Source organism: Leucoraja erinacea, chromosome 21, assembly GCF_028641065.1.
Source record: "Leucoraja erinacea ecotype New England chromosome 21, Leri_hhj_1, whole genome shotgun sequence".
NCBI lineage: Eukaryota > Metazoa > Chordata > Chondrichthyes > Rajiformes > Rajidae > Leucoraja > Leucoraja erinaceus.
The window spans coordinates 20,922,739-20,947,039 of record NC_073397.1 but is presented as its reverse complement, the minus strand read 5'-3'; the positions used below and the strand labels follow the sequence as shown (position 1 = coordinate 20,947,039).

Sequence of the window (24,301 nt, the reverse complement as noted above, 5' to 3'; positions counted from 1 at the left end):
CAGTACAGAGACAACGAAATGCAGTTAGCATCTCCCCAGAATAGCAAACATAGAATAATGAGCAATATATATATATGTGTACATACAGTCGTAGTAGTGCAATTTTTCTGGGGGAAGGAGTGTCTGGGGGGGGGGGGTGGGGGGGGGGGTGACTGGCAATCACCAAGGTACACCATACCGCACTTCTCCCATTATCTTCATTGTCTTATGATCATTTTGCCCATGCTCACAGCAATCTGAGTTCATTGTCTCATCCAAAAGGTGGCATTTCCAAATGAGCGACTGTTCCTGACTATGAGTCAACTGACAACTGAAACTTTTGGGCTTGTTCCAGCAACTTGAACTCTCAGCCAATCTTCAGGGTAGAGTAAGACAGCTGCTGAGAGTCATGACTGATGCTGGCTGTTCTCACTCAGCCATTCATTGTCACTTCTGAAAACCATTCAACCTTGAACCTACTCACTCATCCACTCATTCATGTCCTCAACAATCATTGCCATCAACATTTGTCAGTCATCAATAATTTAAAGGGGAGAATTCAATTTTTATTGCATTTATATCACAACATTGGGAGGCTTACCAGAATGCTGCCAGGATTAGAGGGTTTCAGCTACAGGAAGAGGTTGGATAGATTTGGATTGTTTTCTCTGGTACATCGGTAGTTAAGGGAGACTTGATAGAAGTATATAAAATTATGAGAGGCATAGATAGGGTAGACAATCAGAACATTTGTCCCAGGATAGAAATGGCCAACACTTGAAGGCTTGACTATAAGGTGAGAGGGGTAAGGTTTAATGGAGATGTGCGGGGCAAGTTTATTACACAGGGAGTGGTGGGGGCTTCAATTGCTCTGCCAGGGGTGGTGGTGGAGGTAGATATGATAATGCAATTTAAGATGCTTTTGGATAGGCACGTGGAAGTGTGAGGAATAGAGATATGGATTATGTAAAGCAGATGAAATCAGTTTAACTTGGCATCGTATTTGGCACAAATATTGTGGGCCTAAGGGCCTGTTCCCATACTGTATTGTTCTGTGTTCTACCACACACACTTTGGAGTAGTTGAAGTATATTTGGACTGTATTAGCATAGAGTCATAAACAGCATGGAACTCCCAGCCCCATTTCGAAACTCCATGCCAAATAAAATGATGTTATGCTACATGTCTCAAGTTCTGGCAGCTCATTCCCTAAATTGCCCCATGATCCCCTGGTTCCTTTTAAATCTTTTCACCTATCCATGTACCATTAAAATACTAATTCACCTTATTTTCCCCTCAAATGCATCTTGATTATGCTACATGTCTCAATTTTACTTGTCCTCTGGCAGCTCCATACCCATAAATAAAAATCAACAGGACACAACACACTGAGGGTGAAAGAGTTCCCCACACATCAGGTTTCCCACTTAAAAAGTCAGTCTCTTCCTCCACTGTTCCCCGTCTCACCTTAAACCCCTCCGCAGTTGCTCTGGGGCGGCTTGATGTCCCGCTATCCGACGGATAAAATACTCTGCGCATTCACCCCTCCTATTCGGCGGCTTCCCCAGGCCGCGCCGGGGGTGGAGACTGACCCTCTGCACATCTTGACTAATATCACCCGCCCGCGTTGGAGCTCCGCCCAGAGCTGTGTTCCAAGGAAAAATCGCCTGCCTAGCGCTTGCCCAATCACTCCTATAGCTCAGGCCTTTGAGTCCTGGCAATGTCATGGTAATTTTTTTCTGCATTATTTCTACCTTGATTACATCCTTCCTGTAGTAGGGTGACCAAAACTGAACACAATATTCCAAATGGAGCCTCGCCAACATCTTGTAAAACTGTAAGATTAACACCCCAATTACTATACTCAATACCCTGGCTGATGAAGCCCAATGTACCAAAAGCCTTCTCTACCAACCTATCTACGTGCGACACCACGTTCAGGAAACTGTGTACCTGTACTCTTAGATTCTTCTACTCTACAACACTCCCCAGGGTCCTGCCATGCACTGTGAAGGTGCGGTGAGTTGTACTTTTTCTCATTATTTCTTGTGGCAATAAAAGGAGGCAGTAGTCACATTGATGCTGACTTTCTGAGCAATCGCCAGCATCCCCACTCCCCTACTTATTTCCATGCAACCTATTTACTCTTGCATGCTCATTAACTCCCTTCAATTCTCCCTTCCTGGTAATAGTGGTAGAGTGAAGGATATGCCACGTCGTAGCAGTGCCTATTTCTGCTGCTGCTAATTTCCTGTTACTTCATGGAAGCCCACTTCTGAGGTTCCAGTTGTGGACCCTGAAAAGGCTCATCGCTATGAAGGTGGGCTTTTTGCTTCTTCAAGGACTGTGGACTCTTCTGGTGGACTCTTCTGCCAGTTATAATGGGTAGATGTACCTACCACAGGTACGTTTAGCCCTTCTTCTTCTTGCATTTGGCGTGCACAGCCTAAAGTTGTAGTACAACTTGTTCTCTTTGGTCTTATTTGATGGTGCACGCCGGGTTGATTGCATTAGTCGAAACAGGGCGGACTACATGAAGGTTGCAATCTCCCACCCCAGTTTAGCCCTCATGTTAGTTCACTCTCTACCTGATGCAGATAGTTATTTCTCTGACCACCTCAGTGAGTGCTGGCATTTCCAAGCCACCCTTCGTGATAGACATTGGTCAACACCCAGAGTCCATTCTGTTGCCTTGTTATTTTCTGTTCTTCCAAGTGTTTCTCTAAATTAAGGACTTCCAATTCATCAGTGGGTAGCTTCAGGAAGAGCTTTCCTCGATCTGTGTGTTACCTGACACCATGAGATTTCATAGTGACCTCGTCAATTATTCCTGGGATATAGAAGATTCCAATTCTAGATTCTTTCACAGTGTCAGGATATGCCAACGTGCTATATAGCCATTAAGGTGCACTTGAGGTGTTTATATTGGCAAGAAACCTAATAGCTGAGAACCATTCACACAGATCTCTTCGATAAAACACCCAATACTCTTGCTTAATACATTCACTGGTCACCTGGATCATTTACTCACCAATATCCTTGATTATTACTCACAATGTCTTGGGTAGGTGTATTTTGTAGATGGTAACCACTATGTAACAGTAGTGTACAGAAGTAGCATACTGGGTGAGATGCCAGTTAAGTGCGGCACTTTCACTTGGTTGGTATGGAGCTTCTCAGTGGTTGTTGAAACCACACTCATCCAGTGAAGTAAGAACAGAGAATGCTGGAAGTGCTCAGGCAGTCGGGTAGCTCTTGAGGAGGGAAAAAAATGAATTCATATTTCAGGTTGATGATCCTTCATCTGAATTGGAAAAGTGTTTTAAGTTGCAGAAAGAGATAGGAGTGCGGTGGACAATGGAGTGTGTGTGACAGGACCGAGACCAAGAGAGCTAGAGTAATAAAAGGGAAGGTGGTGCTGGCTGAGGGAGGGTGGGGAAGATATGTTAATCACAGCTGTGCTGTCTGAAGGGGATGGAAATAAAATATGATAAGAACAGAAAAGGGGAGAGAGAAAGTGAGAAGGAGAATTAAAGTGCTAGGCAGCTGAAAGCTCGGGATCACCAGTTTGGACTGAAGGGAGGTTTTCTGCAAATCACTCATCCAATCCATTTTTGGTTTCTCTCTAATTTAGAGGAGACCACATCGTGAGGGCTGAATGCAATACACCAAATTGGAAGTGACACAAATAATTCACTCTTCATCTGGAAGGAATGTTTGGGTTACTGGATAACGAGAAGGGCTAAAAGAGCATGTAAAATGCGTAGAAAGGAAATGCTGGTCACCTTTGCCCCAGAAGAGACCCCAATGATCGAAGAACCTGAATCCCTGCCTCCTGCACCAGGTCCTCAGCCACATAGACATTTCACTTATCCTTCTATCTCTATGCTTACTAACAGATGGCACAGGGGAGTAATCAGAGACTTTGAACATGAACTTATTGCTTCCCTTGTCGTCCTGTTTTTTTTTTTTACCACTTTCTGAACTCGTATTCGTTTTGTAGGTCCTCATCCCTTTTCCTACCAATGTCATTGGTAGCAATGTGCACAATGGTCTCTGGCTGCTCACTCTTCCCATTGAAAATATTCTGCAACTGCTCAGAGATATCCTTAGCCCTGGCACCCGTGAAGCAATAAACACATCAAGAAATATCCCTGGCAAAGGTTGGGCAGCATTATTAATTATTATCAACAGGGGCATTGGCATCACAGGGCAAGTGCTAAGAGAATACTTCCTTAGTTTTTAAATACATCGGTAATACACCTCTGGAAAAATCACTCTGTCACGTCTTCTTTCCAACCATCCATTCCTGTCCTTCTCTGTCCCACACTCTCCCTGTATTTATTTCCATTTATGAGCCCCTCATTATCCCACTCACTCTGTCACATTCTAGCATTCTACACTCTCTGCCTTTTCACTGAATCTCCCTGTCTCACAGCATTTCCATCTATTCTCCCTCTCTGCCATTGGTCTCTGCTGTGCTCTCCCCTTTCTTCCTCTCCATTCTGTCCCTCTCTCTTTTTGTACCATTTGGTTCTATCTATGCATCTCTCTCTCTTGCTGTCTTTTTATCTCATCCTCATTGAAACCTCCTTGAAATTTCTCTCACTCTCCCTTTCTCTATATCTCTCCACTCTTGTTTTTCACTGTGAGCCCCTTTATTACAATTTGACATTTTTTCTGTCAATCCCTTACACTTGTAATCAAGCTAAATTCTCCCTTGTCTTTGCCTCCTTGGCTATCTTCATAAGTTCTAGGAGCAGAATTAGGCCATTCGGTCCATCCAATCTATGCCATTCAATCATGGCTGATCCATCTTTCCCTCTCAACTGCAATCTCCTGCCTTTTCCTCAAAACCCCTGACACCCTTACATTTTTCTCACACTCTCACACCTTTTCCTTTATTTCCCTCCCCCTTCCACCACCACATTACATTAGTAATCCCTCTTGCTCCTCTTGCCTAAAGGTAAAGCCAGCATGACCTTTGATCCTTCGAAACTATCCTCCAGGTAAAAAGGCCAGCATTCAATAACACTGATTAGTCTATATTTAAATAGTCTGTCCCTTTCCCCTCCAGATTTGTCTCTACTCTCTCCCGCTTCCTGTAGCCCATTCTTTGTGTATTTGTCTTTGTTTTCCTTTTTCTCTTTGCATTCTTACCACTTTAACCTTTGACTCATAATCTCTTTCAGTGCCTACCTCTCTCTTTTTCTTTCAGGATACACCTCTCTCTTATGTCTTGTCATTATTTTCCCTGAGAGTTTTGCCCCCCCTGTAGATCTCGCCACCTCTGCTTATTTTCTCCTTTATTTCAGATCTATCACATTAACGGCTTTCTCAGTATCTAGGAACTATAAGCTGTTTTATAGTAGGTTATTTATTGATGAGTCTGAGGGCAGTTGAACAAGAGAAAAAATAATCTGGTGAAGTGGCAATTTGAAACTACGTGAGGTTTCTGCAATCAGTTCTATTGATGAATTCTGACGGATTTCTGGGCTCTTCAATCTCTCCCATCCCCCTGCCTTCTCTCCCCTTTCCCTACTGACCACCACTCTGACATCCCTTCCCATCCCTCCGACCTCTCCTCCCATCTGACCTCCCTCCCCTCCTATCTCCCCACTGATCTCCTCTTCTGCAACCAAGGCTGCACCCACAATCAGTCAAAGAAGGCTGATGGGAAGCAACAGATTAAACCAGGAGAGAAGGGAAATTGAGAAACAACAACTCTAACCTTCTGATGCTAGGGACGGCTTTGATGGAGGCTGGCACGGTGAGGAACCGTCGCTTCTCGGTATGCTTCCATCGCACGCTTCATGTTGTTGACGGCTGCATTTATTTTGATTCCCTCATCTCAGCTGCCCACACACGTGTGGGAAGTGTTTTCAGAGCCAGCTGAGCAGACAGGAGAGTTGTTCTCTAGCAGCACTGTGTGGGTGTTTACAATGATAGGCCTGGTGAAGAAATCGACACGACACAGGCTGTAACAAAGCACAGCATCACTCAGGCTGCAGTGGGCTCAGGTCCCTGGCTGCACTGGGGAACTGTGCTGACAATACAGTCCAAAAGGTGAGGATCTTCACCAGACCCCTCACCCCCTACAGACAAACAGGACTCAAGAGTCAAGAATGGTTAATTGTCAGATGTACCGACAATGAACAGTGAAATTCTTACTTGCAGCAGTTTAACAGGCCCATAAACACAATACAAACAGACAATATATAACAAACAAAATGCAATGAATAACCACAATATTTGTACAAAAAACCCATTGTCCTTCATGCAACCAAAGAGAGTCTATAGAAGTATATAATTAAGATTAGTTGTCTAGTGTTCAAGAGCCTAATGGTTGTTGGGAAGAAGCTTTTCTTGAACCTGGTGGTCAAAGTTTTCAGGCTCCCATACCTTCCTCCTGATGGTAGGACCATATTTTGAGCATGGACAGGGTCTGCCTTCTGATATTTGCTTCCTATTGCATATAGATTCCTTCGATGCTGAGGAGCGGGCAGCATCTACCACAAGCACACAATTTATTTTATTCTCATGCATTTGAGTTGCTGAACCAGGTCATGATGTAACCAGTATGCTCTCTACTGTACACCTGTAGAAGTTCAAGAGAGTATTAGTTGACATCTCCTCAATCTCAATCTTCTAAGGAAGTAGAGCCATTGATTAACTTTCTTTGTGATTGCCACAATGTGCTGGGTCCAGGATAGATCTTCAGAGATATGCACGCCCAAAATCTCTATTGACTCTCTCTACCGCAATCCTGTCCATGAAGACCAGTTTGTGGATCCTTGTCAACAATCATCTTCTTGGTCTTGCTAACGTTGAGAGCACGATTATAGTTCTGGCACAATTCAATCAGATTTTCAAAATCCCTCATATACTCTGTCAAATCGTTATTCATTATTTGTCCAACAACGATAGTATAGTTGGTGAATTTAAAGATGGCATTGGAACTGTGTCTGACTACACAGTCATGGGCATTGGTAAAATAGAGGAGGGGACTGAGCACAGATTTTTGAGGTGTCCTTGTACTGATGGTTTTTGAGAGCGCTGTTGCCAATTCGTATTGATTGAGGTCTGCCAATAAGAAAGTCGAGAACCCAATTACATGCGAAGAGCAGAGACACAGTTCTTTGAGTCTGATAATACGTTTGGAGGAGATGATGATGTTGAACACAGCTGTGGTCAGTGAACAGCTTCCTGACATATGTGTTCTTATTGTCCATGTGATCCAGTACTTAGCGGAGAGCCAGCGAGATCGTATTCTCTGTTAATCTATTGTGGGAATAGGCAAATTGTAATAGGTCAGTAGGTAGATTTTAGTGAGACTTTTGCCAAAGTGTAGTCGACATGAAGTGGCACAATGGCGCAGCCTCACAGTTCCAGTAATCCAGATTCATCCTGACATCCAGTGCTGTCTGTGAAGAGTTTGCAAGTTCTCCCTTGACTACATGGGTTTCCCCAGGTGCTTCCACATGCAGGTTTGGGTGTTAATTGATGACTATAATTTACTCCTAATGTGTAGGTAAGTGGTAGAATCTTAATAATGTGGACTTGGTGGGCCAAGAGGCCTATTTCTCTCTATAGTCTACAGATCCTTGGTGGTACGATAGATAGGTAAGGTGGGTAAGAAATTCTAGATAGATTTTATCTTGGCTGATACATAGAATATACGTTATGAAAAATGTTATGATAGACCCGTTGGACCACAGGTGAAACCGTCCCCCGATCCATGTTGAAGTGAAGATGTTACTGCAGAAGGATTTACAAAAATGCTGCCAAAATTGGCAGTTTCCAGTTCTCAGTCAATTTGTCAATTATCCATGGGTTGTGAAAGGAGGAACAAGTTACAACGGCTTCCTACTCACTGAACAGTGATATTTGCAACAGAATGGGTATGACTCTTTGAAAATAAAACGGAGACCTTGCACTTACTCCCCCAAACTGTGACATCAGCATTACAGAGCTGGGAAACCGATCGAGCAATAATTTATTCCACGGATTGCTGTAAATTAAGGATCTACAGTCATACTGCACTGCAACAGGTACTTCAGCCATCTAGCCAAAGCCAACCATCAAATACTATTTACATTAATCTTATAATTAATCCCATTTTATTCTCCTCACATTCCCATCAACTCCCGCACTCCCATCCTCCCCACTTCTCCCCCCATCCAAGCCTACCTTCACACCATGAATTAAGCAACTATTGGGTGAGCAAGTAATTGTAAACTTTAATCTGTCAGTTGATTTTGGGCAAGTACTTTGGCTCAGGGCAGTTGAAAGGCAATAATAGTTCACATTATACATTTCTCACAACAACAAATTGAAGAGATCAGAGGTGCAGTTTGTTGAGATCATGTTTGTTTTTCTGTTGTCAGTGCATTGTTTTTTTTTAATGTAATTTATTACTAGTAAGTATGGACTTTAATAATTAAAGTTTAAAAAAAACATGTAAGTACAACGTTGTCCTATTTGTTCAGGAACGAAAGATATGGTCAATGAAATTTACTGTTTAAAGCAGACAGCACACAGTCAGGGTTCCTGCTTCTGTTAAAAGCCCAATTTTATTCATTTTTTGAGGAAGGGAAAAGCTGGCAAAAATTATGAAACTGATTGCAAGCCAAAGATTCCTGAACATGAAGAAGATTACATCACCATTGGGTCCTGATAGTGATTACATCCCGTGACCAATGGTAAGAAACTTAGAGTGAGATACTTCATCAACCCGTATTCTTGCTTCTGATCACTGTCTGATAATGTTTGGGTTCGAGAGATAAGGCATTAGTCAAGGTTTCTGCTCCTAATGAGCTCCAGGATTAGATGCACTGGATCCCATCTAATACAGTATTTCTGATCACCAGCCCATGTGTGTAGCTAGAATTGAGGGAAGACAGCCAGGATCACTTTTGCCCTTAACTCTATACTACCAGCCTCCCCACTCAACAAATGACCCACAACCACCAAAAGTAGCTTCCCCTTCCCTTTTCTTTTAGCATCTCTGTTCTGGATCACTCTCTTCCCAAGACACCTTCCATGCAAGGAGATGAAGTATGAAGGTACCTGTTTCACCTTTTCCCCCACCACCGTCCAGAGGTACAAAGCACAAGATTCTGAATGTATTTTGTTCTAATCCTCTAATCCTGGTGTTTGAATGTATATTGGACAACTAAATGCCAGGATATCTACAGCACAGAACACATATATCACTTGTAAATTTATTTCGAAGGTGGACACAAAATGCTGGAGTAACTCAGCGAGACAGGCAGCATCTCTGGAGAGAAGGAATGGGTGACGTTTCGGGTCGAGACCCTTCTTCAGGGGAGTGGGCGGTAGAGATAAAATGTAGTCAGAGACAGTAAAACTAGTAGGAGAACTGGGAAGGGGGAGGGGATGGAGAGAGAAGGAAAGCGAGGGCTACTTGAAGTTAGAGAAGTCAATGTTCGTCATGCTGGGGTGCAAGCTACCCAAGTGAAATATGAGGTGCTGTTCCTCCAATTTGCGCTGGGCCTCACTCTGACAATGGAGGAGGCCCAGGACAGAAAGGTCAGCGTGGGAATGGGCGGGGGAGTTAAAGTGTTCAGCAACCGGGATATCGGGTAGGTTTAGGAAGGTGAGCGGAGGTGTTCAGCGATACGATCACCGAGCCTGTGCTTGGACTCACCGATATACAGGAGTCCACACCTGGAACAGCGGTACAGTAGATGAGGCTGGAGGAGGTGCAAGTGAACCTCTGCCTCACCTGAACAGACTGTCAGGGTCCTTGGACAGAGTGGGGGGGGGGGGGGGGGGGGGGGGCAGGTGTTGCATCTCCTGCAGTTGCAGGGGAAAGTACCTGGGGAGGGGGTGGTTTGGATGGGAAGGGACGAGTTGACCAGGGAGTTGCGGAGGGAATGGTCTCTATGGAAAGCAGAAAGGGGTGGAGATGGGAAGATGTGGCTAGTAGTGGGATCCCGTTGGAGATGGCAAAAATTGTTAGATTATGTGCTGCGTGTGATGGCCAATTGGGTGGAAGGTGAGGACAAGGGGGACTCTGTCTTTGTTACGAATGCGGGGAGGGGGAGCAAGAGCGGAGCTGCGGGCTATCGAAGAGACCAAGAAACTTTGCTACATCGTCCAGATTATTTTTGGTACTTGAAGAATGTAAAGGCGATATCAAGTGCCGAAATGACAAACAGTGTGTGGAAGAGTCTGTTACACAGAGCAGAATCCTACCAAGCAGATTAAGTGTTCAAGAAGGAACTGCAAATGCTGGAAGATCGAAGGTACACAAAATTGCTGGAGAAACTCAGCGGGTGCAGCAGCATCTATGGAGCGAAGGAAATAGGCGACGTTTCGGGCCGAAACCCTTCTTCAGATTCAGATTCAGATTCAGGTTAAGCCTCTCTGCGGCTCTGCCACCTCCAACCATGAGTGAGCAGTTAAGGAGAGGAAGTCCAGCACCGCAACATGTGGAATACCCTCCAGCATTCAATAATCAGCAATGTGCTGGGTGTAAGTACAATCAGGGCGAATATAAATATAAAGGGGCGATGGGTGTGAGAGTGTCGTTCGGTGTTAGTGTGTTTGCAAAGAACAAGTTTTGTTCCAATACGTTAAAGTTACCGGAGCTGCGATCGGAGTTGACCCCGCCCCCAGGCGCGAACAGACCCCGCCCCCAGGCGCGAACAGACCCCGCCCCCAGGCGCGGACAGACCCCGCCCCCAGGCGCGAACAGACCCCGCCCCTTCTTCTAGGTCCCGCCCTCTTATCTAAGTCCGTCCCCTTTCTATCAGGTCCAGCCCCGCCCCTACGACCACGCCCCGCCCCTACGACCAAGCCCCGCCCCCACGGCCAAGCCCCGCCCCCATCCCCTGACAATCGTTGCACCCAGATCATGGCGATCAGCCGCGCTGCCGGTTTGGGCCTACACTTGGCCGTGCTGGTTTGGTACTTGGTTGCTGTGCAACAAAATTTATCAGTCACCGCCGGCGGCCGGCACGTCGGCGCTGCCTCTTATGGCGGGCGCTGGAAATACCTCACCTTCATCAACATGGTGAGCCCGTCCCTCACTCTCCTTTCCCCGCTGACCTTTCCCTGACACCTCAACCCCCCCCCTGCCGGTTTCTTGCCATCCACTCCGCCTGACTCCGCAACCTCTTTTGTTTCCACTCGTCCTATCTCCCCATCCTCCCATCAGTGTTCTTGGCCTGTTTCCCACGACTTCCGTCATCTTACCTCCCTCCACCCCTCGACCCAACTCCCATCACTGCATATCCCCACTGTCCTTTCTCACATGCCTGCACCGATTCACCCTGCATTCCATTCCCTGTCCATCCAAACCTCTGTTTTTCTCAGCAACCTTTCCACCTTTCCCATCTTCTGTAACCGTTGTGTCTGCAACTACGGCATTGTTGGAAATGTGTGTTAAAATGAAGGATATCTGATTCTGAATATTTTTGATTCCCTTTGGTTTTCTGATTTTCTCTTTGATATGTATGATTCTCCCTCCAGATTCTGCAGACCAGCTTTTTTGGATTGTGTGTCCTCACGGATCTCCTGAACCTCCTTCCTCAACCCAATAAAAGAGTGCAGCACTTCACCTATCGTATCGGTGTTCTACAGGACTGGTTCTTCACAGCCCTGGCATTCCCTGTGGGCTTTGTAAGTAGAAACATAGAAAATAGGTGCAGGAGTAGGCCATTCGGCCCTTCTAGCCAGCACCGCCATTCAATATGATCATGTCTGATCATCCAAAATCAGTATTCCATTCCTGCTTTCTCTCCATATCCCTTGATTCTGTTAGCCCCAAGTGCTATAACTGACTCCCTCTTGAAAACATCTAGTGAATTGGCCTCCACTGCCTTCTGTGGTAGAAAACTCCATTGTATGCTATCAGCACTTATCCCTGTTAATCTAAGCAAGACATTGCAACAGGAGGTGGGGAACTGAGTCTTTTATTTCTCTTTCAGTTTGTCGTTGTGAGTTTCTGGTTGATTTATGCCTATGACCGTGAGCTTGTTTACCCAAAGATTCTTGACCAGATCATCCCAACATGGCTGAATCATGCCATGGTAAGTAATGTGCTGTTGCAGCCCTTTGTTACAAAAATATGGGGGCAATTCCTAAGTTGATTTTAGAAAATAAAGCTTAGCAAGTGAAAAATCAATATGATGGTAAACGAGAGTAAATCTGAGGTCATCCTTCTCGGCCCCTCGGACTCAATCAAAGTGATAGCAGGCAGCCTTGGAAGCCTTACCCCATTACCCAAACCTCACGTCAAAAACCTTGGCGTGATATTTGACTCAGCATTGAAATTTGACAAACAAGTCAATGCCGTGGTAAAAGCTAGCTTCTTCCAGCTTCGGACAATAGCTAAAATAAAACAATTCCTCCAGTTTGATGATCTCGAAAAGATCATCCACACATTTATCGCCTCCCGCCTAATTTACTGCAACTCCCTCTACACTGGCATCAGCCAATCTTCCCTGTCTCGCCTGCAACTGGTCCAAAACGCCACAGCGAGACTCCTGACGGGCACCCGAAAAAGGGATCACATCACCCCGATCCTGGCCTCTCTCCAATGGCTCCCTGTGCGGTTCTGAATAAATTTCAAGATCCTCTTTTATGTCTACAAAGCCCTTAACGGGCTTGCCCCCACCTACATCAAAAGTCTGCTTACCCACCACACCACCTCCAGGTCCCTCAGATCAGCCGACTTGGGGTTACTGAACATCCCGTGGTCCAGGCATAAGCTCAGGGGTGACCGCGCCTTTGCGGTTGCAGCTCCTAGTCTGTGGAACAGCATCCCTCTTCCCATCAGAACTGCCCCCTCCATCGACTCAAAGGAGAGACTTAAAACTCATCTTTACTCTCGCCTTTCTTGACGTCCTCTGAGTGAGGGCTATATGTATGTATTTATGTATATACTTAATCTATGAACCAATGTTGTGTAACGTTAGTACCTCCACCAATGTAAAGCACTTTGGCCAACGAGAGTTGTTTTTTAAATGTGCTATATAAATAAAAGTGACTTGACTTGATGGTATTAGTTATCAGAATTCAATTAGATTTACCATAGATATGGGAAAACACAAAAATGAAGCAGGAATTTAAATTTAATAGGTTATAAATTAAGGTATGTCAATTTTACTGAACTGAGAAAATACATCCTTGATCCATTCACTCAGTCCCTGTTTTTCTTTGCAGCACACGTTGGTTCTGGTGCTATTGATGGTAGAACTAACCATTGTGCCACATCAATGTTCCAATCGTAAGGGAGGCATTGCAGTTCTTGTTACTTTCTGCAGCTGCTACTTACTGTGGTGAGTTGTAATCATTTTTAATGATGTATAATGATACAACTGTTTTGAATTCATACTCTGTATCTGTCTGTCTCTGTTTCACACTGTCCAATCTTTCCTTTGACTCTCCCGCTTCCGTCCAACCATCACTCCATCCCCTTCTCTCCCTCTATACATCACACACACTGTCTCCCCATCATGATTTCCTGCTCTCTCAATCATCCCACCTATCTCTCCTCCTTCAATGGACTCATCTTTCTCTTTATCTCCGTGTCTCTTCTGATAACCTTTCTCTCTTATTCCTCCTTCCTCTCGCTCGAATAACTGCCTTATCCTCTCTTATTTGCCACTTTGCCCTCTCTGTTCATTCTTTGTCTTTATATGATCCTGTCCTGCCTCATTTACCATCTCTCCCTAAGCTTCCCCCTCAATCACTCCATCTCATTTGCTTGCTCATCTCTTTCTCAATCTGTTCTTGCCCAACCCCTCTCACCATTTTATTTCACTTACCTTCTCACTCTCCATTGCAGTCACCCCCTCCTGACCCCCATGCCTTAGGTGGCCTTCCCCATCTTCCGCATGTTTTCTTCCCATCATCACAATCCAGTTCCTGTCCCCGTCTTATACTCTTCCTACAGTGTCATCTTCCTTTGGATCAATTAGGCTGTGAGCATGTACAGGTGGGGAATGAGGTTGGGTGTATTTAGATGGTCCTATGGAAGTATTTGCCAAGATTCGGTCTGTGCACATTTGCCAGCTGCAAACCATGAAGGAGACGAAGGAATGATTTTAGACATGTATATCCTCCTGTCTTTCCTTCTTTTTCAGGGTGTTATGGATTCACTACATATCAGCCATCTGGGTATACCCCATTCTGGAGGTGCTGAGCCCATTTGCCATGGGAATCTTTCTTGCAGTAGCTGTTCTTATAACTGTCTTACTGTATATTGTGGGAGAGAAATTACATCACTGGAGATGGGGTAAGTCACACTGACCAAAGGACGATTCTGCATAGGTTTAGATTTAGGAAGAGGTCCATTCAGTAGATCTCCCATTAGAATCCCAGTACAAGGACATTATATTAATTTATTGTAATCAAACTGGGTGTGTGGGCCATGCCATGCTCAGTAGTTGCTCATTTTTCATTTATCTCTCGCCCTTCATAACATTTCTGAGCATATATTGTTCATGAGATCCAGTTGTGTGCTCAGTCAATTATTGGTCATTCTACATTTCTACTTAGCTCCATGTTAACTGACATTGTTAATGATTGTCCACTCCACTTTGTTTTGGTCTTGTATAAAATGTCTTGAAGGACATGTTTTATATGGGACCCCTAGAAAAGCTGGTGGTTGTGCAGTTTGCAATGCTTCAGCTTGGCCAGGCACCAACACTGAACCTCACCCCTTGTCAAATTTCCGTCAGTAGGAGGGAGCACCCTATCTACCCAAGCAGTTATCCTTGACTGTTCAATCTACTTTTGGTGATCTCTGCTCTCCTCACTCAGCTCACCCCTGCCAATTCCACGGTGTTACTGCCTGAGATTGTCAGATTGTTGAGACTTGCATACAACCTTGAACAGGCAGAGAAATGATGAACAGATTTAGGCCTTTTTTTTCCTCAGAGAAATTATCTTAGACATCTTTAACATGATGATAGAGTCGTTACAGAGAAAATTATTCAACCTGAAGTGAAGGATGTAACTAATAGAAAAACCTGAGGAAAATTCAGAATAATTGTTTTTGCTCAGAGAGCAATGAAAACGTGGAGCGTGCTGCATGGAATCAGAAACACACTGCACAGAACAGACTCTGTTACCCACTCTGTTCAAGCCAATCATGATACCTATCTGCACTAATGCCCTCAACCCTCAATTACTTTTCTATTCAACTTTATGTCGAAATGCCTTTTAAACATTCCTTTGGAAATGGTTGAGGTAAACAGTACAGATGCGTTTAAGAGGAACATTTTAGGAGACTGGGACGGTGGGTCATGGCGGAGCTAAGAAAGCAGCTTAAATGTCACATGGACTAGTTGATCCTCTCACACCTGCCACCTCCAATTTCATTTTACAGCCTGTGTCGCCCTGGCACATCCTCACCCATAATTCCTCTCCCTCAGCCCGTGTCCCCCTCAGTCCGCCTCAACTTCATTGCCCCAGATGACTGTGGAGGCCAAGTCATTGAGTTTTTTGCAGCGGAGATTGAAAGATTCTTGATTAGTTATGGTGTCAAAGGCTATGTGGGAAAGGCAGAAGAATGGGGTTGAGAGTGAAAGATAGATCAGCCATGATGGATGGTGGACTAGACTTGATGGGCTGAATGGCCTCATGCTGCTCCTATGACTTATGAACTCGATTCATTGGCCCATCTTGCCCTGCCAAAGAAGGGGAAGGACAACTGTGTCCTTCAGTACCTGCTCACCAGATGTAATCACCCAAAGCAAACAAGGTCCTATATCTTTAGCCTTGTTTAGAACCACATATTACAGTACCAACTTGCCTGTTGTCCTTATTGACTGCTTGTTGGAGCTGCTGCCACACGGTGCCAGAGACCCTGGTTTGATCCTGACCTCGGATGCAGCCCATTTGGAGTTTGCATGTTCTCCCTGTGATCACATGGGCTTCCTCTGGGTGCGGGTTTGTAGATTAATTGGCCTCTGTATATTGACGCTAATGTGTAAGAGTGGATGAAAAAGTGGGATATCATAGGACTAGTGTGAATGGGTGATCAATGGTTGGTGTGGACGTGGTGGGTTGAAGTGACTATTTCCATGCTGTATGACTCTTTCATTCGATTTGCATTACACCCACTTCCTAGAGTACTTTCTCACCGTTGTTGGCAGCTGATTTAGATGCAATTTATCCCTCGCTGCTCCAACCACATGCTATATTCCTGGATTTATGCTGTAAGGATTCTGTGTAATATTCAGTAAAAAGAGTAGATACTTAGACACTGATACTGGACCAAGATACTGGACTGAGAAGGGTTAAAATTTAAGGGAAGCTGTATATGTATCAGACTTGTATTATGCCTAACTTAGGAACATTTCTAGGATATCATAAAGTGATTTGCACCCTCAAACAGATAACTGATAAATTACCACAAGCATTTCTTAGATTATATATATTAGTCTTCCAATGCTCTTGATTTTGTTGCAGTCAGTATACTATGAGTCCCTGGAAAATAAGGTTGGGAACTTGAGGAAAAGGCTGCTTTACCAAAGAGAGATGAGGGAATGCTGCCTATTCTGTTTCTCCATTCATCATATGGTCCGAACGGTGGTACTAGGGAAAGGGAGAGCTAGAGGCATCAGCTTCTTCTTAAACACTTCATGGTGCTCAGATGTAACAGTAATGTCCCACTCCTGTTCTCCGCACCTGTATATATAGCAGTGAAGTGCTGTCCCTTCTACCTCCCAAGGGAATTTACCTCCACATTAAGACGACGGTCTACATCCCGCCCCAGGCATTTATTAATCTAGCACTGGAGGAGCTGCACACCATGGTCAACAAACACCAAACGACGTACCCCAATGCCTTTCCCATCATAGCTGGGGACCACAATAAGGCCAATTTGAAGAAGTCACCTCCTACCTACCACCAACACAGGTTATGCAGCACTAAAGGATCAAACACCACAAGCCACTACTATTCCACCATTAATGATTGCTATAGCTCCATCCCTTGCCCTCACTTTGGGCATTAAGACCACCTGGCTGTGCTCCTTCTTGCGTATATACAATGACTGAAGAGTGCAGCTCCAGTGATGAGGACTGCACAGAGCTGATCGGGCAGGCAGAGAAATGACTCCGTGATTGCATGGAGTCGGTAGACTGGGCGATGTTCAAGGACTTGGCAATGGGCCTGAACGAATACGCCACAATTGTTACTGATTTTATAAGGAAAAATATGTGGAGTAGTGTGTTTCCAGAAATAATCATATGAGTGTTCCCGAACCAGAAGCCTGAGGGAAACCCACACTGTCACAAAGTCTTTGTCTTTGCAATGTGGGAGGAAAGATAGAACCACTGAGGTAGTTCTATCCTGCACACTGTGAATTGTCCCTGGTGTGTAGGATGGAATTATTACAGTGGTTCTATTTTTCCTCCCACATGGTGTCTGGGTGATCGATGTACAGCACGGACTCAATGTTCCCACGCTGTATCTCTAAACTAAACCGATAAAATGCTTCAAAAACACCATTTGCTCCATTCTGTGAAACAACAAACTCGGACTATAACAGATTTGGTTAAAATGAGGGTTTACTGCAATGTGTTTCTAGGACTGTTTTGTTGCTGCAAGTAACAATTTAATTGTTCCGTTGTCAGTACATGACAATTAAATCTATTGACTTGATGAACCATTTTCTGTTGCTTTGATGGGTTTTTTTTTGTTTTATTGCAGGCACTGCGAAATTGATGAAAAAGCTTGATTGAGCAGCTAGAAATTCATTATATGAAGATGGCAGATGTACAATGTTTGATGATTGTTGCCATCTCTATGACGAGTTGCGATATGGCTTGATAACAATGATATTTCTCTCCCTATCATATTTCCTATTTAATCTAGAGAAGATGGAATTCCATTAGAACGTTCTATGTGTAGGAAGGAACCCCAGATGCTGGTTTAAATCAAAGGTAGACACAAAATGCCTGAGTAACTCAGCGGGACAGGCAGCATTTCAGGAGAGAAGGAATGGGTGATGTTTCGGGTTGAGATCCTTCATCAGACTGAACTTTCTGTGTGATGGCTTCCAAACTACTGACTCATTCCCGACATCAGTCACTTAGAGGTAAACAAAAAGATACATGATGCACTAGAATTAGGAAAAGGGCACAAAAATTGAGCACTGAGTTTAGTGATGCCATAAGCCCAACTCCTCCAACCTCTGGGGAGAAGGACATGTTAGAATATATTGCACTCCACGGGAGAATGAGGTAACCCAATTCTCACAAAGGCTGATCCACTTTGTGAAGTATCCGTGATCAAACTAAAGTATGAGCTCCCAACAACTCCTGCGTTCTGTACTTTTTACAACCCAGTGACTCATCTGTACAATGAACACTGATCCTAGGCCTGGACAAGTTGCCGCTTTATAGCATACTTCAACAGCTTCTTCCTGACCTGTTGATATCGTACTGAATCAACATGGGGACCTCATGCGCCATGAAGTATCCACATCAAACTGCAGCTTATCTTTGTCGTGTAATTTTAAAGTGGGTATGACCCAGTCTTTGTTAATAAACAGTAATTAGTTGCTCCACAACGTGCTCAACTCATTTACCCGGATGAGAAAAGTGCTCAGACTGATGGTGAAAAGCTGAGAATAATACAGTTTCTGTCATCATAATAAGTTCAACATCATGCACAAGATTAGTCACTTTAAGGGGGCCAGAGGGCTAAATTCTGGAAAATCCACCCATGAAGTATGTTCAAGTGAGAGGTGTGTTTGGAGTGGAGGGGCCTCCTTGTACTGAATGAGAGCAATTTTTGATGGAGGGGACTTTTCATGTTGAGGGAGGAGTGTGTGCTGAAGGGGACCTCGTATTGAACAGATTGGATTGACCTCGTGTTGAGAAAGAAGAATGTTCGTTGGAGAGGATTAGTCATATTAGGATTGAGTAGACTCCTTACATTTGGGGAAGTGGATTGTGTAATCTTGCATCCTGCTGAAATTGAGGTCAGGATTGTGAATCAGGTTTTTTGCTTCGTGCCCTTTCACAGATGAGGCCCCGAAGAAATGGAGAGTACTCAATGTTGTTCCTTTGCTTAAAAAGGGAAGTAGAGATGGTGCAGGAAATTATAGGCCGGTAAATTTCACATTAGTGGCTAGGAACCACTGGAGAGAGTTCTTTGGGATAGGGTTTATTCTCATTTGGAAGAATATGGACTAATTAAGGACTGGTTTACTCGCGGAAGACAGGATTTTGTGGAAGGGTGTTATTCCAGCTGGATGGCTATGACCAGTGGAGTTCCGCAGTAACCTATGTTAGAGACCTCTGCTGTTTGTTTTATATTATATATATACACAAATTGAACGTAAATGTACGGGTTGTTTAGTAAGTTTGCAGGTGACAGTGAGGAATGTTGTCAGAATATACAGTGGGATATACGTAGATCAGCTACAGAAATGGGTGGAGAAATGGCAGGTGGCAGTTTAATGTAAGCGAGTGTGAGGTGTTGCTCAATGGGAGGTCGAATGTAAGGAGATAGTATATAGTTAACGACAAGACCCTTAACAATTTTGATGCACAGAGGAATCTTGGGGTTCAAGACCGCAGCTCTCTAAAAGTGGCAACATAAGTAGATAGAGTGGTAAGGAAGGCGTATAGTATGCTTGCTTTCAATGGTCTTGGCATTTGATATTAGAGTCAGGAAGTAATTTTGCTGCTTTATAGGACTTTGGTTGGGACACATTTGGAATATTGTGTACCGTTCCGGCTGCCCCATTATAAAAAAGATGTGGTGGCTTTGGAGAGGATGAGGAAGAGGTTAGCCAAAATGCTGCCTGGATTAGAAGGTATTAGCTAAAAAAGAAAAGTCGGCCAAACTTGGGTTGTTTTTTTTCTGGAGCACGGAGGCTGATAGAAATTTGTAAAGATAGGGTAGGTGATTAGAATATTTTTCCCAGGGTAGAAATGTCAAAGAGCTATATAATAAAAGCAGGAAATACTCAGTAGGTCAAGTAGCATCTGTGAAAAGAGAAACACTGTTGAGAACCTCAAACTTTAACTTGTTCTGCCTCCAAAGGTGCTGGCTCACTTGCTGAGTGTTCCTAGCATTTTCAGTTTTTATTTCAGATTTCCAGCAAATGCAGTTTTCTTTCCCCAGAGTTCTGTGCTGCCTTGTGCCTAGAAGGAATATTGAGACCTATAGATTAATATTACTTTTTTAATGCCTAACCAGTACTTCCCGGAAGACATTGGTCTGAGAGCAGGGGAGAGCTGTTTGTGCAATACAGGAGAAAGCTGAGGCTGAAGTAGGTAATGAAGCTTCAGACATGGTGACACCCAACTCACTCAAAATTGGCACAACTCTGTTAACTGTATAATGATGTGACAGGATATTGAGAGTGTGTAACCACCCTGGTACACAGTGTTCATTGGTGCCATGACTATTGATGACAATATTTCTCACTCAGTGCTGGTGCATTTCCCACTCAAATGGTGGTGGGTTTATGGAACAAGCTGCCAGTGGAGGTAGTTGAAGCAGGTAGTGGCACAATATTTAAAAGGCTTTTAGATGGTACTTGGATTGGAATGATTTAGAAGGATATGGCCCAAATGCAGGTAGATGGGACGAGTGTAGATGGTGCATGTTGGTCAGTTTGGGCAGAGGGGCCTGTTTTCATGCTGTATGACCCTATGAGTAATTAATCTACAAACCTGGCATCTTTGGGATTTGGCACCACCCGGAGGAAACCCACAGTCACAGGGTGAACGTGCAAACTCCACATGGACAGCACCCAAGATCAGGTTTGAACCTAGGTCTCGGGTGCTGTGAGGCACTGCTCTGCCAGCTGCACCGCTCTGTTGCCCTGGGGTGAGAATCACAAGGTAAACTCTTGAAATGTTTAAAAGTAAGTAGCAAGACGCTGGACATCACTGCATGGGTTCCTTGGGGCAATGTGCTAGTCCAGCCATCTTCAGCTGCTTCATCAATGACTTTCCTTTCATAAAGTCAGAAGTGAAGACTAAACCAAGCACTAAACCAAAAACCAAACAACATTCCGGCATGAACTACTAAGTGGCAAATAACAATCATGTCATGGAAATGCCATGACACCTCTAGCAAGACAAAATCATAGAAAATGGAAAAATAGGTGCCATTCGGCCTTTCAAGCCAGCACCGCCATTCAATATGATTATGGCTGATCATCTAAAATCAGTACCCCGATCATACTTTTTCCTGGTATCCCATGATTCCTTTAGCCCTATGAGCTAAATCGAACTCTCTTGAAAACATCCAGTGAATTGGCCTCCACTGCCTTCTGTGGCAAAGAATTCCACAGATTCACATCTCTGGGTGAAAAAGTGTTTCCGCATCTCAGTCCTAAATGGCCTACCTCTTATTCTTAAACTGAGACCCCTGGTTCTGGACTCCCCCAACATTGGGAACATTTTTCCTGCATCTAGCCTGTCCAATCCTTTAGGAATGTTATATGTTTCTAAAAGATATCCACTCATCCTTCTAAATTCAAGTGAATACAAGCCCAGTCGACCCATTCTTTCATCATATGTCAGACCCTCCATCCCGGGAATTAACGTGGTGAACCTACACTGCACTCCCTCAATAGCAATACTGTCCTTCCTCAAATTAGGGGACCAAAATTGCACACAATACTCCCAAGTGTGGTTTTACCAGGGCCCTGTACAACTGCAGTGGGATCTCCTTGCTCCTAAACTCAAATCCTCTTGCAAATGAAGGCCAACATGGTATTAGCTTTCTTCACTGCATGCTGTACCTCCATGCTTACTTTCAGTGACTGATGTACAAGCACACCCAAGTCTCGTTGAACCTCCCCTTTTCCTAATCTGACACCATTCAGATAATAATCTGCCTTCCTGTTCTTGCCACCAAAGTGGATAACCTCACATTTGTCCACATTATACTGCATCTGCCATGCATATGCCCACTCACCCAACCTATCCTAGTCACCCTGCAGCCTTATAGCATCCTCCTCGCAGATCATACTGCCACCTACTTGATTGTAAGTGCGCAAAACATAAGGACATTTGCTTAAACTCAATCGTATGGATAATTGGGGGTACTCTTTGTGATCTACTCGTTCTCTTTGACTGTTGTTACAGAACTAGAATGCTCATTTCTGTAATTGGTAAATTTTCAATGAATGTTCTTTAAATGAGGGATCTGTAATTTCCCCTTCATTTTACTTCAAGCAGAGGTTTTGCTTGTGGATATTATTGTACTATGTGGGATGGTGATACTTGATGACCTTAGTCTCGGTTCACTTTCCTGCTGCTACTGTCTGCTTCTAGTTTCCAGACATATCCTTGTGTGTGATAATAGTGTGGGAAGTCATATTCTTTCCCACAGGATCATTGATTCCCACTTGAGGAACTGCAGCACCAGACATAATACTCCTTTTGAACTCTCCAACTCTTCCTGTTGGTTTGCGTTGTTTAATATTCTCCAGTGAACATGGCTTGCTTTCACATTGGTTTCATATTGCCTCATATTGGCTCCTTATAGCTTACAGATGGCAATACAGCTTTTGGAAAATGGCTATCACTCTCACTGAGTTTGTTTACCATCTGATACAATCACAATCGGCATTTTTGTAATTATGCTATCTAATTACAACTATTTTATCATTATCGTCAAATATTGTGAATTATAAAAAGCTGTAATTACGCATGCCCAAATCCCCTAATATGAATGGGCCTGTTTTAACATCCTTCTTGCTCTCCAACAAAAACTACATCGTTCAATACTCATATTATCATCAAATTTATCCCCAGGATCCTGGGGAGCTTCCCATTGTGTCCAGATGGTTTATTGTCTTTCATCTTTAGGTATCAACCATGGGTAACATCATTGTTATGACCTTGCTGCTTGTGGAGTTTGCTGCACACAAACTGGGTGCCACTTTCCTCTGTGTTACAAGCATGACTATAAAGTGCTTATCATGATCGTGAGGTCATGAGATACGTAAAATAAAGCAAAGGTTACTCTCACCATGCTGGAGTGTGGTCATATGATTTATTTGGTCATAACTCATCCAAAAAGTTTGCTTCTGACATATTTCTCTGTGATCTCACTGTGGTTGTTCTGTGTCTGTCACTTGTCTCTTCCTGGTTTGCCCATTAAGACTCTTGCCTATCGATGTTTTTACCAAGTCACCTTTTAGTTTTATCTGCCAAAAAAAAGAACAGGTGCATTTTGGTTTCTTAAAGACATGACCTTTTAGATTTAAATATCCCAGCTCTGACCCAGAACTGAACCAACACACAAGAAAAAATGGCTCTTATGAATCTTTCCTATTGAACCATTAATCATCTTAAATAGGTTAATTAGTTCAGCAATTAATGTTCATGTTTTTAGTAGGGTGTGTGTGGCTTCTTAACCCTTTTTAGCTGCAAATTACGTTACTCTGTTATTTCTGGCCTGTCACTACTTAGAAAAAGGTCTTCCTCAGAACAAAGTTCCTTTACCCACACTAATCTCTGTCTGTCCACTTGGACTATCAATGCCCTTTTGAAACTTTCCACTTGCATCAACACATATTACTGTGTCACATGCCTTTAGTTTAGTTTATAGATGGAAACAGGCCTTTGGCCCACCGAGTCTGTGCCGATCAGCGATCACCTGTACACTAGTCCTATCCTAAATACTAGGAACAATTTACATGAGCCAGGATTAAACCAGATCTCCGGCACTGTAAGGCAGCAACCCTATTGCTGCATCACTGTGCTGCCCTTCTGAAAACATGGGTTTTTGGTGTCCCATTTCTCCATCTAAATGACTGATAATGGAGCGGAACGCTAAGACTATGTTGCCGCAGATGCTGCCCGACGTGCTGAATTCCTGCAGAACATCGTTTTTAATTCAAAATTCTAGCATCTGCATTCTCGTGTTCTTCTTGGGAAAAGTATCATTTGGTCCCCTCAGCCAAATCATCAGTACTTACGATCCAAGCACTTTATCGCACAAGCCACCGTTTGGCAACCTTGAGAGGATCTCTTTAGTCATATTCTTTGTCTTCTGTCTGTTAACCCCCTCTCAGTCCACACTATTTTATTATCCCAATTTCATTTGCTCCAACATTGGTGCGCCTTCTAAAATTTCAAATATCCTCCTTCCACTGGTTTTCCTTTCTTCCAATCTATCGTTAAATACTCAAGGAACTCCAATAGATTAGTCATATAAGATTCTTCTTTCATAAATATATGTTGACCCACCAGAATCACATTACAGTGAACTCCATTGTTCTGGCATGCTTGGGATATTGATGATGCTGAACTGGCAGATTTTTTTAACTTTGGATGATATTACTATTAATATCCCAACA

General features: G+C 43.8%; 1 protein-coding gene across 1 annotated transcript; it reads left to right on the top strand.

Annotated features, from left to right (window-relative positions):
- The first annotated feature begins 10,823 nt into the window (after window positions 1-10,823).
- Window positions 10,824-18,535, top strand: adtrp1 (androgen dependent TFPI regulating protein 1). The gene is made up of 6 exons (XM_055652364.1): window positions 10,824-11,020; window positions 11,479-11,628; window positions 11,937-12,038; window positions 13,174-13,289; window positions 14,097-14,248; window positions 17,674-18,535. Exons 1-6 carry the CDS (start codon window positions 10,862-10,864, stop codon window positions 17,703-17,705), a joined length of 711 nt encoding a protein of 236 aa, XP_055508339.1. The 5' UTR covers window positions 10,824-10,861; the 3' UTR covers window positions 17,706-18,535.
- The last annotated feature ends 5,766 nt before the right edge of the window (window positions 18,536-24,301 follow it).

Bases quoted from the DNA above. Each gene is read 5' to 3' on its own strand.
- adtrp1 (XM_055652364.1), top strand. From the start codon at position 10,862: ATGGCGATCAGCCGCGCTGCCGGTTTGGGCCTACACTTGGCCGTGCTG. The intron at 11,021-11,478 runs GTGAGCCCGTCC...TTCTCCCTCCAG, and splicing joins ACCTCACCTTCATCAACATG to ATTCTGCAGACCAGCTTTTT. The intron at 12,039-13,173 runs GTAAGTAATGTG...TTTTCTTTGCAG, and splicing joins CATGGCTGAATCATGCCATG to CACACGTTGGTTCTGGTGCT.